Source organism: Lithobates pipiens, unplaced genomic scaffold (genome assembly GCF_037356315.1).
Source record: "Lithobates pipiens isolate NorthernLeopardFrog02 unplaced genomic scaffold, aLitPip1_a1.2 Scaffold_30, whole genome shotgun sequence".
Taxonomy (NCBI): Eukaryota; Metazoa; Chordata; class Amphibia; order Anura; family Ranidae; genus Lithobates; species Lithobates pipiens.
Genome location: NW_027507791.1, coordinates 139,126,216 through 139,139,510, shown reverse-complemented (window position 1 = coordinate 139,139,510; position 13,295 = coordinate 139,126,216). Strand labels below are relative to the sequence as shown.

The 13,295-nt window shown below is 44.0% G+C and overlaps 1 protein-coding gene across 2 annotated transcripts in view; it reads right to left on the bottom strand.

Moving 5' to 3' along the window:
- The window catches only part of ZFYVE19 (zinc finger FYVE-type containing 19), an 83,802-nt gene that overhangs the window by 22,255 nt on the left and 48,252 nt on the right, over nt 1-13,295 (bottom strand). For both annotated transcript variants that reach the window (XM_077464906.1, XM_077464907.1), the window contains exon 7: nt 3,510-3,624. In XM_077464906.1, the coding sequence (XP_077321032.1) occupies nt 3,510-3,624 (115 nt within the window). The remainder of the gene's footprint in view (nt 1-3,509; nt 3,625-13,295) is intronic.

Below are 13,295 nucleotides of genomic sequence, written 5' to 3'. Positions count from 1 at the left end.
CTGTGCTCCTCTTGTTCCCACAATGTCCTTCTCTGTGCACTTCTCCCTTTGCTCCCCGTGTTCTCCTCCGTGCACTCCTCCCTTTGCTCCCCTGGTGCCCCTCAATGTCCTCTGTGCACTCCTCCCTTTGCTCCTCCGGTTCCCCCCTGTGCTCTTCCACTCTCCCATGTCCCAGATCTGTCAGGATGGAGAGCGGAGGAAGGAGCTGGTAAATGTGTCATTTACTGGCTCCTTCCTTTTCCGAATGGACAGTCAGTGATCACTGACTCTGTCCATTCATAACTGAGCATCGTAACCTGTGTTTATGATGCTTCAGTTTAAGAATGGACAGGAGCTGGCTGCAAAGAAACTGGGTAATCTGTGTCCTCAGTCCCTTTCCATGTCTCAAAGGGGAGACGTCAGGGATCTGTTTAGACCCCTGATATCTCACCGAATACCCTTCCCCCCCCCCCCCCCCCCACACACACTAGGGTTAATAAAAAAAAAGTATTGGTAATTGATACCAGTGAGTACTTGGAAAAAAAGTATTGGTATGTGGTATCGGTGCAACCCACTAAACTGGTATCGTTACAACCCTAGAACAGACAAGCTATATTAATAGATTTTAAGTAGCAGAAAAAAACAAAAAAAACATCCTGTGTCATTTGTTTTAGTAAGTGAAATTCAAAACACAAAAGAGGTAGATAACGTCCCCTCCCCGCCAGGAAGGACTGTTGTGTAACAGAGCTGTGTAAATCTCAAGACTGGATGGACAGAATTACAACTATTTTGTTAGATTTAAATGCGCCTTGTATGTATTTTATCTGTGTATTAAGCTTTTGTCTGGAGTTCAGGTTTAATGTCAGGGCCAAATTTAGGTTAAAGATTTCCCGCTCTCTTAGGAAACAAGTCCCCTAGAATCCTTAAGCATATAGAGCAATGGCATAAGAATAATCCAGATATCTTTGAAAAAATATATATTATAATAGAGATAGATATATATCTATCTATATCTATCGACATTGACTTCTTCAATACCACTACTCATCCAATTATGATGTTTCCACAAAATCTATTACACACCACTTTGATTATTTCAAATGCATAAAAAAAAAAGAGAAAGAACAAGAACAAACAGTGGTTCTCCAGTGGATATAGACTAACCTCCTCAGCCTTAAAGTGGTTGTAAACCCACTTAGTATCTATCACACAATCCCCTGTCTTTCAGAATACTAGCTGCCCTGTATATGTGCCTTATTAAAGTGGTTGTAAACCCTCCTCCACAACTTTGTCCCGTGTAAATCAGCATAAAAACCCTAATGTAACTGCTTGTAGATATCTCTTTACTTGCTTAGTATTGTTGTAATCCTTTTTGTTATTTAGAATAACGTCACTGAGCATGCACAGATCTCCCCTGATTTACGGCACACTCTATGTGCTTGTCTATCTGTTATCAGGACTTCCTACGACACACCACTGATATCCCAGGAGGCTGCAGAATCATTCAGAGCTTCCTCCTACATACCATGTGACAACACATGCAGTGTAAACCTGGCCATCACTGCAGTCTTAGCAGTTGAAGCTGATAAAACTTACAAAGTCAAACATTAGACAATCGGCACAAGTAAATACTATGAAATAAAACAAGTCAGCTATGAACAGGTTAGTAGGGTTGCCATAGAAACGTTGGATTGAGAAGGAGGCTTGGTTAACAGTACAGGAAGAGCTCAATGTAAGGGTGGAAATACACTCCACTGTGGACTCAGAAAACAATACTTAAGATGGTGCTGCCTAACCCCTGGAAACAAGTTTTTTTTTATTTTCTTTAAACAGTAAGTAATATGCGATTTGGGCTGGATTACAGTGGCTATAGTTTGATAATTACTTATTATAATGGACTAAATGAAAAGAAGCATCAGAGTGGGAGCGTTTACTTCCTCTTTAAAAAGATGCTGTTCTATACCTGATTTTATAGCGCTCATGTGACTGGCTGTCTATCCCCTCTCCCGACATGACAGCTAGAGCGAGAGGGGCCAAGAATCCTCCACTGACATTCAGGAGAAGGAGAGGAGGAAAGGAGAGAGCGGGCCAGTCACATGAGCGCCAAGCAGCGCTAGGAAATCAGGTATAGAATAGCATCTTTTTAATAAGACATATGACTTAGTATTATGAAAGACAGTGGATTGCATAATTATTACTAAATTATTTCAGAAGGGGGGGGGGGGGGCAGAAAAGTACGCAATAGAACGGTTTACTTAATTATGACTTTTTTATTCACATAACATGTCGTTACACAGCCATTTCTTTCGTTTTTATTCCCGTTTCTTGTTTCATAATAGTTGTTACCGGTTATGAAAGTCATCAAAATAACAAAAATATCTATCTGATCAATGTATTGACACACACACATATACATACATTATATATATATATATAAATAATGATTTTAAATCTATTGTCATTTCTGTATGTACACAATTCCTTTAAATAAAAAAAAAAGCGTGCTAGGGATGCTGCATTTCAGAAAAGCACAACTTTTTTTTTTTTAAATGAATAGAACAGAGCGCCTGAGCTTTCAGAGGCTTTTATGAAGTGGCGACACATGGCAATGGTAATTTAAAAGGGGTAATAACAGATCAGATTTTAGCAGATTAGTTCAGTCTAAAGAATACAAGACGAGTACCAGTGTGTTCTTATGCTTACTTCACTGTGCACTGCATTGGCCCCTTTCACACTGCTGAGACTTAAAAGTCACACAATTTTGTCGCGATTTCAGGGAATGCCTGTGTAAACTTGAGGTCTATGGACCTCTACTCGGATCAAAGTTGGACTAAAGTAATGCATAGACTACTTTGATGTTGGTGCGACTTGAAGTCGCACAGATATGAATGGTTATCATTGGAAATCATGGGGTACGACTTGACATGTGACTTTGCACTCTCAAGTCACAGGACAAGTCGCACAAGTGTGAAAGGGACCTAAAGGCAAAGTATAGACAAGGATCTGAAAATTTCCTGACTGTATGGTTGCGATCCACCCAAATGCCTTGACTGGCAGTTGGCTCAGGCTTTCAGTGAGGCGCTGAGAGTCTGATCCAGCCACTCTCGCCCCATCCACAGCCCAGAACTCCAGTGAGTGCTGGTGGGGAGAGCAAGGCGGTGGCGTCAGTCACCAGCTCCCTGCAAGCTGAAGACCGACAACTGAGCGATCAGCATTTTTTGATCACTCACTGTTTTAGAGGCGGCGGCAGATAGCTGCAGCTGGGATCAAGTCTACAGCCATCTAGGTCAGAATTACTTTTTTTTTTAAACGCCCATACTTCTATTTTAAATTAGCCTGTTACCTTCACAGCCCACTATTTGTGTCAATTAATTTGTACACGTTTTTATGTCACAAAAAAAAAAAAAAGGGAGCAGAAAAGATTGCTGCTTATTCAAATGCAGTACTGCAAATTCTGATGTATAGAGCATTACATTTTCCTACTACAGACATATCAAAGCATTGATATAAAAGGCAAATAATTATTTTACCTCGAGACTGAGCATCTGGATTCCACTGCTGATCAATAGCGGCCTCGTCTCTCAGCTGAATTATTAGATCATCCACTTTTTCAGTCTGAGTTCTCCTGTCCGGTGGTTGATGAAGCTACAAAATGTATTGTATAGTTACATAAAAAATAAATAAATAAGACAAATATCCATCAAGTCCAACCTATGTATGTGATTATATGTCAGTAATACATTGTATATCCCTGCATGTTGCGATCCTTCAGGTGATTATCTAATTCATTTTTTTTAACTATCGATGCTCCCCGCTAAAACCACCACCCGTGGAAGGGAATTCCACATCCTTGACGCACTTACAGTAAAGAATCCTCTATGCAGTTTAAGGTTAAACCTCCTTTCTTCTAAATTTTTATGAGTGGCCACGTGTCTTATAAAACTCCCTTCCGTGGAAAAGTTTTATCCCTATTTGTTGTGGGGTCACCAGTATTGTATTTGTAAATTGAAATCATAGCCCATCTGAAGAGTCTCTTCTCCATAGAGAATAAGTTCAGTGCTCGCAACCTGCCTTCATAACTAAGGTCAAGGCCATCATAATATTATGATGGGCCCCTGGGCAAAGTAATGCACTAGGGCCCCTACCAGGGAGATGGTGATCTACAGCATGCTATGTGCGCGGTGGCTAAATAATGCTTCATATTTGGTGTGGCATTTTAGTCTGATTAGAAACAAATACAGACAAATAGGGAATTATCTCAAATTAAATGTAGCCCCTATACACATTGTCTCCCCCCCCCCCCCCCCCATATACACTGACTCTTTTTCCTTGTACACACTGCTCCCACTTCTTTTTGAAACTATCCAGCTCCCTGTACACACTGCCCCGTCATAAATGCCACTCCCAGCCTATCAGCAGACTGTATCTATGTATGACTATACACAGTATGGGGGTGAGGGCAGGAGGGCACAGTACAGGGGGGTTGGAGGACACAGTAGAGGGGAGGTCAGAAGTGTAGGTCAGAAGTGTACAGTATCAGGTGTATGTATGGTGTCAAGTTTGGGTAGTATTGGGAGGCATAGTGACAGGATTGGGTGGTATGGGGAGCTATAGTGACAGGATTGGATGGTATGGGGGAGCTATAGTGACAGGATTGGATGGTATGGGGGAGCTATAGTGACAGGATTGGATGGTATGGGGGAGCTATAGTGACAGGATTGGATGGTATGGGGAGCGATAGTGACAGGATTGGATGGTATGGGGAGCGATAGTGACAGGATTGGATGGTATGGGGAGCTATAGTGACAGGATTGGATGGTATAGAGTGAAATACAGTTGCGGCTGGTGCTCAAACAAACTGAAAAATGTTTGCCCCCAGCCATCTGCACTCACCTGTCTCGGTGGGACAGCTCCTCCATGTCTTCTCCCGTCCTCTGCTATGATTGAAAAAATATTACAGCGCATACATGCAGAAAAGACATTTACCTCCAGCAAGGCTTATTTAAAACACCTAGACATTTCCAAAAAAAACATTATCAAAAACCATTGTTCTGTTGTATGGTCGTATGGCTGCACCATCTTTGATGCATCTTTTAGGGTGCCCCCCAAATATCTTGTTTGTCTATATGTATGGATTCTGACCAAATCCTTTTGGGTGAGGAGCACCCCACTCCCTCATTAAGTACCTCTCATTAGTGTCCACCTGTGTCATGGGTGGAGACCTCAAGTTCTCCCATATAGAGGAGCGTATGGCTCCCATGGTTCAGAGAAGCAGGATCTCCCAGTCTATGGATAGTGTAGGACCCACTAATCATGAGGTACTTTGTAGCAGAAAGTAGGCTTAAGCACCATATAGCAATATGGTGTGACCAAATCCCCATATTTTTTGATAATGTTTTTTTGAAAAAGTCTAGGCGTTTTAAATAAGCCTTGCTGAAGGTAAATGTCTTTTTTGCATGTGTGTGCTGTAATATTTTGATCTGTTGTATGGTCTTATGGCTGCACAATCTTTAATGCATCTTCTAGAGTGTACCCCTCAAATATCTTGTTTTTCTCTGCTATAATTGGATGCCTGCTAGGCATCCAATCATAGCACCTGTCGTTTCAGAAAATCAGGTGACGGGCAACAGATCCGAGCACCTGATTGGCGGAGAGGTGGTTTAGTGCAGGGCTCGACAAAACCCGGGCGCCCGGTCGCATTTGCGACTAGAATTCCAGACCTGGCGCCTGGGGCAGCACAGCTGGGGGTATGCTGTCTCCGTGGCCCCCCCCGGCGCGATCGCGTCGGGCCGCGCCGCCGCCGGCCGGTAATTTAGCCCCCGGCTTTGAGGCCTTCTACGATCCTATGGTTCCTTCTGTAATCTGGCGCCCTCTTGTGGTGGCCGTTGGAATTACAACCAGCAATGCTAATGGATGTAATGCTAATTTTCCCTGTCTGCCAGCCTATCTTTCTTCCCTTTACTCAGAACCCCTAAAAATTATATATATATTTTATTCTAACACCCTAGAGAATAAAATGGTGGTCGTTGCAATACTGTTTGTCACACCGTATTTGCACAGCGGACTTACAAGCGCACTTTTTTGGGGAAAATATATTTAATAAAAAAAAAAAAAAATAAGACAGTAAAGTTAGCCCAATTTTTTTTAATATTGTGAAAGATAATGTTGCATCGAGTAAATCGATACCAAACATGTCATGCTTCAAAATTGCGCCCGCTCATCGAATGGCGACAAACTTTTACCCTTTAAAATCTCCATAGGCGACATTTAAAAAATTCTACAGGTTGCACTTTTTAAGTTACAGAGGAGGTCTGGGGCTAGAATTATTGCTCTCACTCTACCGATCGCAGCGATACCTCACATGTGTGGTTTGAACACCGCTTTCATATATGCGTTCGCTTCTGCACGCAAGCTTGGCGGGACAGGGCGCGTTTAAAATATTTTTTTTTTATTTTAACTTTTATTTTTATTTTTTTCACTGTTCTTTAAAAAAAAAAAAAAAAAATGTGTGTCACTTTTGTTCCTATTACAAGGAATGTAAAAATCCCTTGTAATAGAAAAAAGCATGACAGGTCCTCTTGTATATGAGATCTGGGGTCAGAGAGACCTCACATCTCATATTTACACTAAAATGCAATTTAAAAAAAAAAATTGTCATTTGAAAAAAATAAATAAAATGTCCCTCTAAGAGCTATGGGGGGCAATGACTTGGAGACAGGTGGGGGGCTTGGGGCTATCTTCCCCTCACTTGTCTCCATGTCAGGCCAGGGACAGGTCCGGATCGCCATCACGGACCCGGCTCCTAACTTTTTTAGCTGGCTCCTAGATTCCAAGCAAATTTGTCAACCCCTGGTTTAGTGTTAGGAATATGAATATTCATTTGCTTTTCTAACACAGCTGAGTGACCTGCAAGCGCCCAGCATGGCACTCGCAGGTCACCTTTTTTGACACCTATTAGAGCATATGGCTCTAATCAGTTGCTTCAAAACCACCCCCTCCCCCCCCCCCATTGCTGGGGCTGGGCACCAGAGTAGGGGGTGGCAGCGGTGCATTGCATGAATCTATATTTTGGTGCTAGAGGGATGGCAGGAGAGAGGGGGCGGCGCTCCCCGTGCCCTCAATTGTCAGATCCCTGATCAGCCCCTCTTCGGACCTCAGATCAGACCCTTATTAGACCTCAGATAAGCCCCTCTTGAGATCTTAGATTGGACACTTTTAAACTTTTTTTTCAGACCCCCCCATTTAGCCCCTCTTCAGATTACTGGTCAGACCACTTTAAACTACTTTTTAGACCCCCGATCAACCCCTGTTCACTGAAATAGTGACAGCTTAGTTCTGTATGCAGTGACATGTGCTCACTTACTGCATTCCTGGATACAGACACCCAGGCTGCTGTAGTCTCTCCTCCTCAGCCTGTGTGAAGAAGTGTTTGGGAGGAGTGGAGGAGGCAGCCACAACCCCAGCTCCATCCACCTCTCGGGCTGCCTCAGGAATCTACTGAAGATCCCCAAGGGAAAGTCTATTGTGATTAAATGAAAGGGCAGTATTACAGGCAGGGGCAGCCTCCCTCGCACCACTGATGCTCCTGCTGACCCGATCGGCTTGAAAGCAATACGTTTACAAAGCTGCAAGGGGCCAAGGAATGTGCAGGGGCAAAGGAAAAGGGGGGGGGGGGGGGATAACACTGCGCTAGACCTGAAACAAGGGGGTGATATAGAAAAGAAAATAACTTTCTGTAGCAGCTAACACTCAAACAAACAAAGTCATACAGATATAAACAAAAAATGTGTAGCTGATGTGCCCCCAATGCAGCCACTCATGAAGACGACCCTGCCTCCAGCCCCTTTATTAGCTTTATTGCCCTTCTCTGTACTCGCTCCATTTCGTGTATATCCTTCCAGAGGACTGGTGCCCAGAACTGGACAGCATACTCCAGGTGAGGCCAGACCAGAATCTAGTAGACTGGGAGAATTATCGCTTTATCTCTTGAGTTAGTCCCCTTTTTAATTCATGCCAATATTACATAGTTACACAGTTGGTGAGGTTGAAAAAAGACAAGTCCATGTGTGATTATATGTCATATTTTGAAATTAAAAATAAACTGCGATCGGGTATAAACAAACACAAATAATCATAAACTAATATAAAGGCCGCAGCTATAAGTGGGATACACACACTCAAATAGACTGGAAAGGGTTTCAAAAGCTGCGCCACAACCCTTATTAACTACCCTGACCAATATCAATAATGGGTAAATAAATAAATGTTTGATATGTGAATGAATAAATTAATATAGGTCACATTGATCACACATAAATAAATAAGGAAAAAAATCATAAGTCACAGTTCATCAACCTAAAAGAAAAAACAAGGCTTATAGAATAAAGTCCTCTATAAAAGTTATTTTCAGGACACCGCGGTGAATCCACACAGAACAGCAAACAAGTGCCTGTCACCGAGAAGTGGATGCGCTTACCAGATGGAAACTCAGAAAAAGCCTTATAAATGAATCATCTGTGTCCTTCTCTTTATATCAGACGCTCATGGATCAGCTAACCCCAGTGTGTAGCAGCGTCACACAAATATTTCCCATGATCAGCAATCCCAGATACCACTATCAATGGCTCAAAAAAGAAGAGGAAGCCCTCATAGTGTAACACCGCTTGGACAATTTATTAAAACATATGGATATTTGACTCCTAAAATGCATTTGATGGATGTATGTATGCATCAATGATGTCATCCACTCTTCTAAACCCCAGTTATTACTGATCCCCCTGTGTGGCAAAACAAAACTAGTGTCCGCGCTGGGACCTGCTGTCCCACAGCACAGTCACATATTGGTGCCCTTTCTGGATACAAGGATCCCTCAGGACTACTGGACGACAGATGAGCCTATATCTTTCTTATCTCTTGTGAGTGTTTTCATGTACCTGGTCATTAAAAACACTTATTTTAATACTGCACTTAGGTAGTGCTTCCTGAGTTCTCCCTTCCCATCTTTCTGTAAACAGAGTTGGCTCTCTGAGGCAGCAGCCGCCTCTACCACCCCACTATTCTTTTTGCCATGAATTGATGATTCATTTAGGAACTACTTATAGACTGAACACAAGTGATTCTCTATGTGTATTAATCACTACTTTTACTATTAATTTTAAACTCAGTTACATTGTTCTTTGCGCTAACATTAATAATACCATTGTATTTCTTGAAGGCCTTCTCCTTTACTTTTTTATGCATTTTTACATTGGAGGTAAGCCATCCAGGACTTTTGTTTGCGCTTTTAAATGTATTTCCCAATGGGATGCACTGGCTAATGCCCTTAAAGCAAATCCATCTCTCCTCCGTGTTCTTTGTTCAAGATTTTATCCCAATTTATATCTTCTTGCAAGGTTCGTAGTCATGGGAAGTTTGCTCTTTTGAAAGTCAGTGTCTTTGTATTCCCCTTATGTTTCCTATTTGTGTGATTTATACTGAAGCTAACTGACCTGTGATCGTCGTTTCCTAAATTGCCCCTTATTTCCACATCTGTGATCAGATCTGTATTGTTGGTAATCAGTAGGCCTAGTAACGCTTTGTTTAAGTTAGTGAGTCTACCATCTGACCCATGAGATTATTTCATTACAATTATCTAATCAGGGAACTTAGACCACACTCACACTGATGCCGCGTTAACATGATCGGACTTTGCAGCTGAGGTCCGCCGGACTTTCCGAACGAGCAGACCTACCCATACACGACTGGACTTTTCCGGCAGGCTAGGTCAGGCGGACAAGCTGCCGGACTATGGCGGGAGTCCGCCGGGCTTTTGAAATGAACGGACTTGCCCCCACACGGAGAAAAGTCCATTCATTTTGAACGTGGCTCCAGGTAGCCGGGACTAGCAAAGGAAGTGAATGTCGCCACCTCCATCGGCGAGATTGACACCTCGCTAGCCCCGTCGCCTGGTATGGATTTAAAGAGGAACCCCCTACACCGAAAAAATGGCATGGGGGTCCCCCCCCCAAAGTCCATAGCAGACCCTTATCCGAGCACGCAGGCCCAGCCGGCCAGGAAAGGGGGTGGGGACAAGCGAGCCCCCCCCCCGAGCTGTACCAGGCCTCATGCCCTGCGGCCCCCCCACCCCGAAGCACCTTGTCCTCATGTTGATGAGGACAAGGGCTTCTTCCCGACAATCCTGGCCGTTGGTTGTCGGGGTCTGTGGGCGGGGGGCTTATCGGAATCCAGGAGCTCCCTTTAATAAGGGGCCCCCAGATACCAGCCCCCCACCCTATGTGAATATGGGGTACATTGCCGCTGCCGTCCAGGGGTCTTCTTCCGACTTCGGGGTCTTGTTCCGCTCCCGAAGACCGGACCAACGCTAGTAAAAGAGCTATAAGAAGATAACGGAGGGCCGGCGAGAAGAACAGAAGAGCGGGACAAGACCCCCGAAGACCAGGACAAGACCCCGAAGTCGGGAGAAGACTCCTGGATGGCGGCGGCAGCAATGACGACGAAGAAAGCCTGGCTCTTCCACTAGTAAAAGAGCTAACAAAAGAGCAGAAGATAGTGGAGGAGTCTGGCAAGAAGACCCCATCAAGACGGAAGAGAAGACCACCGGAGCCGTCTAATAAATTATTTAAAAAACTTGTGTTGTGTTTTTACATTTACACTTTTTTCACCAGGTGAATGGGTAGGGGGTACATCGTACCATATTAAAGGGGGCTCCTGGACTCCGATAAGCCCCCCGCCCGCAGACAGACAACCAACTCCCAGGGTTGTCGGGAAGAGGCCCTTGTCCTCATCAACATGGGGACAAGGTGCTTTGGGGTGGGGGCCCCCCTTTCCCCGATCGGCCAGGCTGTGTGCTTGGATAAGGGTCTGCTATGGACTTTGGGGGGCCCCCCACGCCGTTTTTTTTTTTGGCGTAGGGCTTCCCCTTTAAACCCATACCAGGTGACGGAGCTAACGAGGTGTCAATCTCACTGATTTTCTCTGTGTGGGCAAGTCCGTTCATTTCAAAAGTCCGGTGGACTAGCACACAGACGGGCGGATTGTCAGCCGGACTGCCGAGTCCGGCGGACAATTTTGAGTCAAAAATTCTAAGTCCGCCGGACTTTTGGAAAGAAAAAGTACACCGGAGCCCACACACGGGCGAATTATCCGATTGCGTGTACGTGGCATTACACTTCCGAGCTTAACTTTTCTAAATGCAGGAGAAGTGATCTGGGAAGAGTAAAAGAAAAAAAAAAAAAAAAAAAAGAAAAAAAAAACCTTTTATGCTTCCAAAAGTACCTTTTCCTACTTTAAAAGCAGGTTTAGCTGCATTTTTGCATGCATTTAGCTGTGTTTAGGACCTTTTTCACACAGTGCCAGCATTTTTCTGCACTGGACAAAACACCACTTATCACTAGGACACTTAAGGCCCGTACACACGGTCTGACTTTTTGACAACAAACATGCAAATTAGCTGTTTTGGAGCAACATCCGACTGTGTGTACGCTCCATCGGACAAACTTTTTCTGTTTTCATCGGACTTTTGTTGGCTCTGCGAACGGACAAACTTTCTGGCAACAAAAGTCCGATGGAGCAAAGTCCGACCGTGTGTATGCAAAAGCACCGGACTTTTGTACAAGGTACAAACACGCATGCTCAGAACCAATGCAAACGATTGGACTACAATACAGAAGTTGACCAAAGGTGGCGCTGGAGTCATTGAACGTCCTCTTTTGAAGTGGCGTCAGTACGTTGTGACGTCACTACGTTCGTGTTTGTTGTCAAAAAGTCCGACCGTGTGTATGCAATACAAACTTGTGGACCACGCCCTTTGTACAAAAGTCCACGGGAAAGTTTGTACAAAGTCCGATCGTGTGTATGGGGCTTTAGAAAGCAATTGTTTTCTATGTGCCCCATTTACACTGCAACACAGCTTGGAGGTCCGGTGCAGTAAGTGGTGGAAATATGCAGGCATACTGCATTTTACCGCAGTGCATAGGTAGGCACCGCAAGTCAACGCACAGCAGCACAATGCAGCATGTTGCTGTGCAGAGAAACGAATTGAGTGTCGTTTTGTGTAATTCATAAAATATTAACAAAAGAATAAAGAAAAAAAAAAAAAGAAAGAAAAAAAAAACCACGGTGAGATGTGCTGAAACACGCATCAAACTTCCCCCTTCACTGCAGCTGAAACAAACATCTGCCTGCAAGCCAAAACTGAACCTTTAGTGTGTGGGCAGGGTGAATTGGCCTTTAGCCCTGGTTTACAAAAGTGCAGATTTGAAATTGCGTTACTTCAGCCCGATTTCAGAGCTGGTGATCAGTGCGATTCTGATGTGTAATTTAATCATGGCTTGCGACTTCAGTTAATGCAAGTCGCAATGACATCCAAAGTAGTGCAGGAACCTTTTTCAAGGACACAACATCTTGAGTCTCAATGATTTGAATGGTTCCGATGCTGGTAATGGGGTGCGACTTGTCATGCGATTTTGAACTGACAAATCGAACAGGTGTGAACCAGGGTTTAGAGTTTCCAATCAGATCCTAGACCTACAGAATTTAATTTTCCGTTAAACATGGCTAAATTAGTACCTAAAAGATGAATAATGTACTTGCATGGCTTAATCAGCGCCCAGATTTAAACCTTATTGAAAATCTGTGGAATGACTTTAACCACTTGCTTACTGGGCACTTAAACCCCCCTCAGTCCCAGACCAATTTTCAGATTTCAGCGCTGATGCACTTTGAATGACAATTGCGCGGGCATACAACACTGTACCCAAATGACATTTTTATCATTTTTTTCCCACAAATAGAGCTTTCCTTTTGGTGGTATTTAGTTACAGCTCGGAGTTTTATTTTTTGCTAAACAAACAAAAAAAGATGCAAAAAAAAAAAAAAATCATGTTTAATAGTTTGTTATAAAATTTTGCAAACGGGTCATTTTTCTCCTTCATTGAAGTGCGCTGATTAGGCGGCACTGATAGGCTGCACTGGTGGGCACTGATGGGCTGCATTGGTGGGCATTGATAGGCATAGTTAAGGTGGCACTAATAGGCACAGATAACGCGGCACTGATGGGCACAGATAAGATGGCACGGACGGGCACTGATAGGTACCACTGATAGATGGGACTGATGGGCACTGATAGGTGGCTCTGATAGGTGGCACTGATGGGCACTGATAGGCGGCACTGATGGGCACTGATAGGCGGCACTGCTGGGCACTGGTAGATGACACTGATGGGCACGGATATGTGGCACTGGGGTGCAGCACCTTTGAGGCAGATTGTGGGCACTGCTGGGTGGCACTATGGGCACTGCTGGGTGGCACTGACGGGG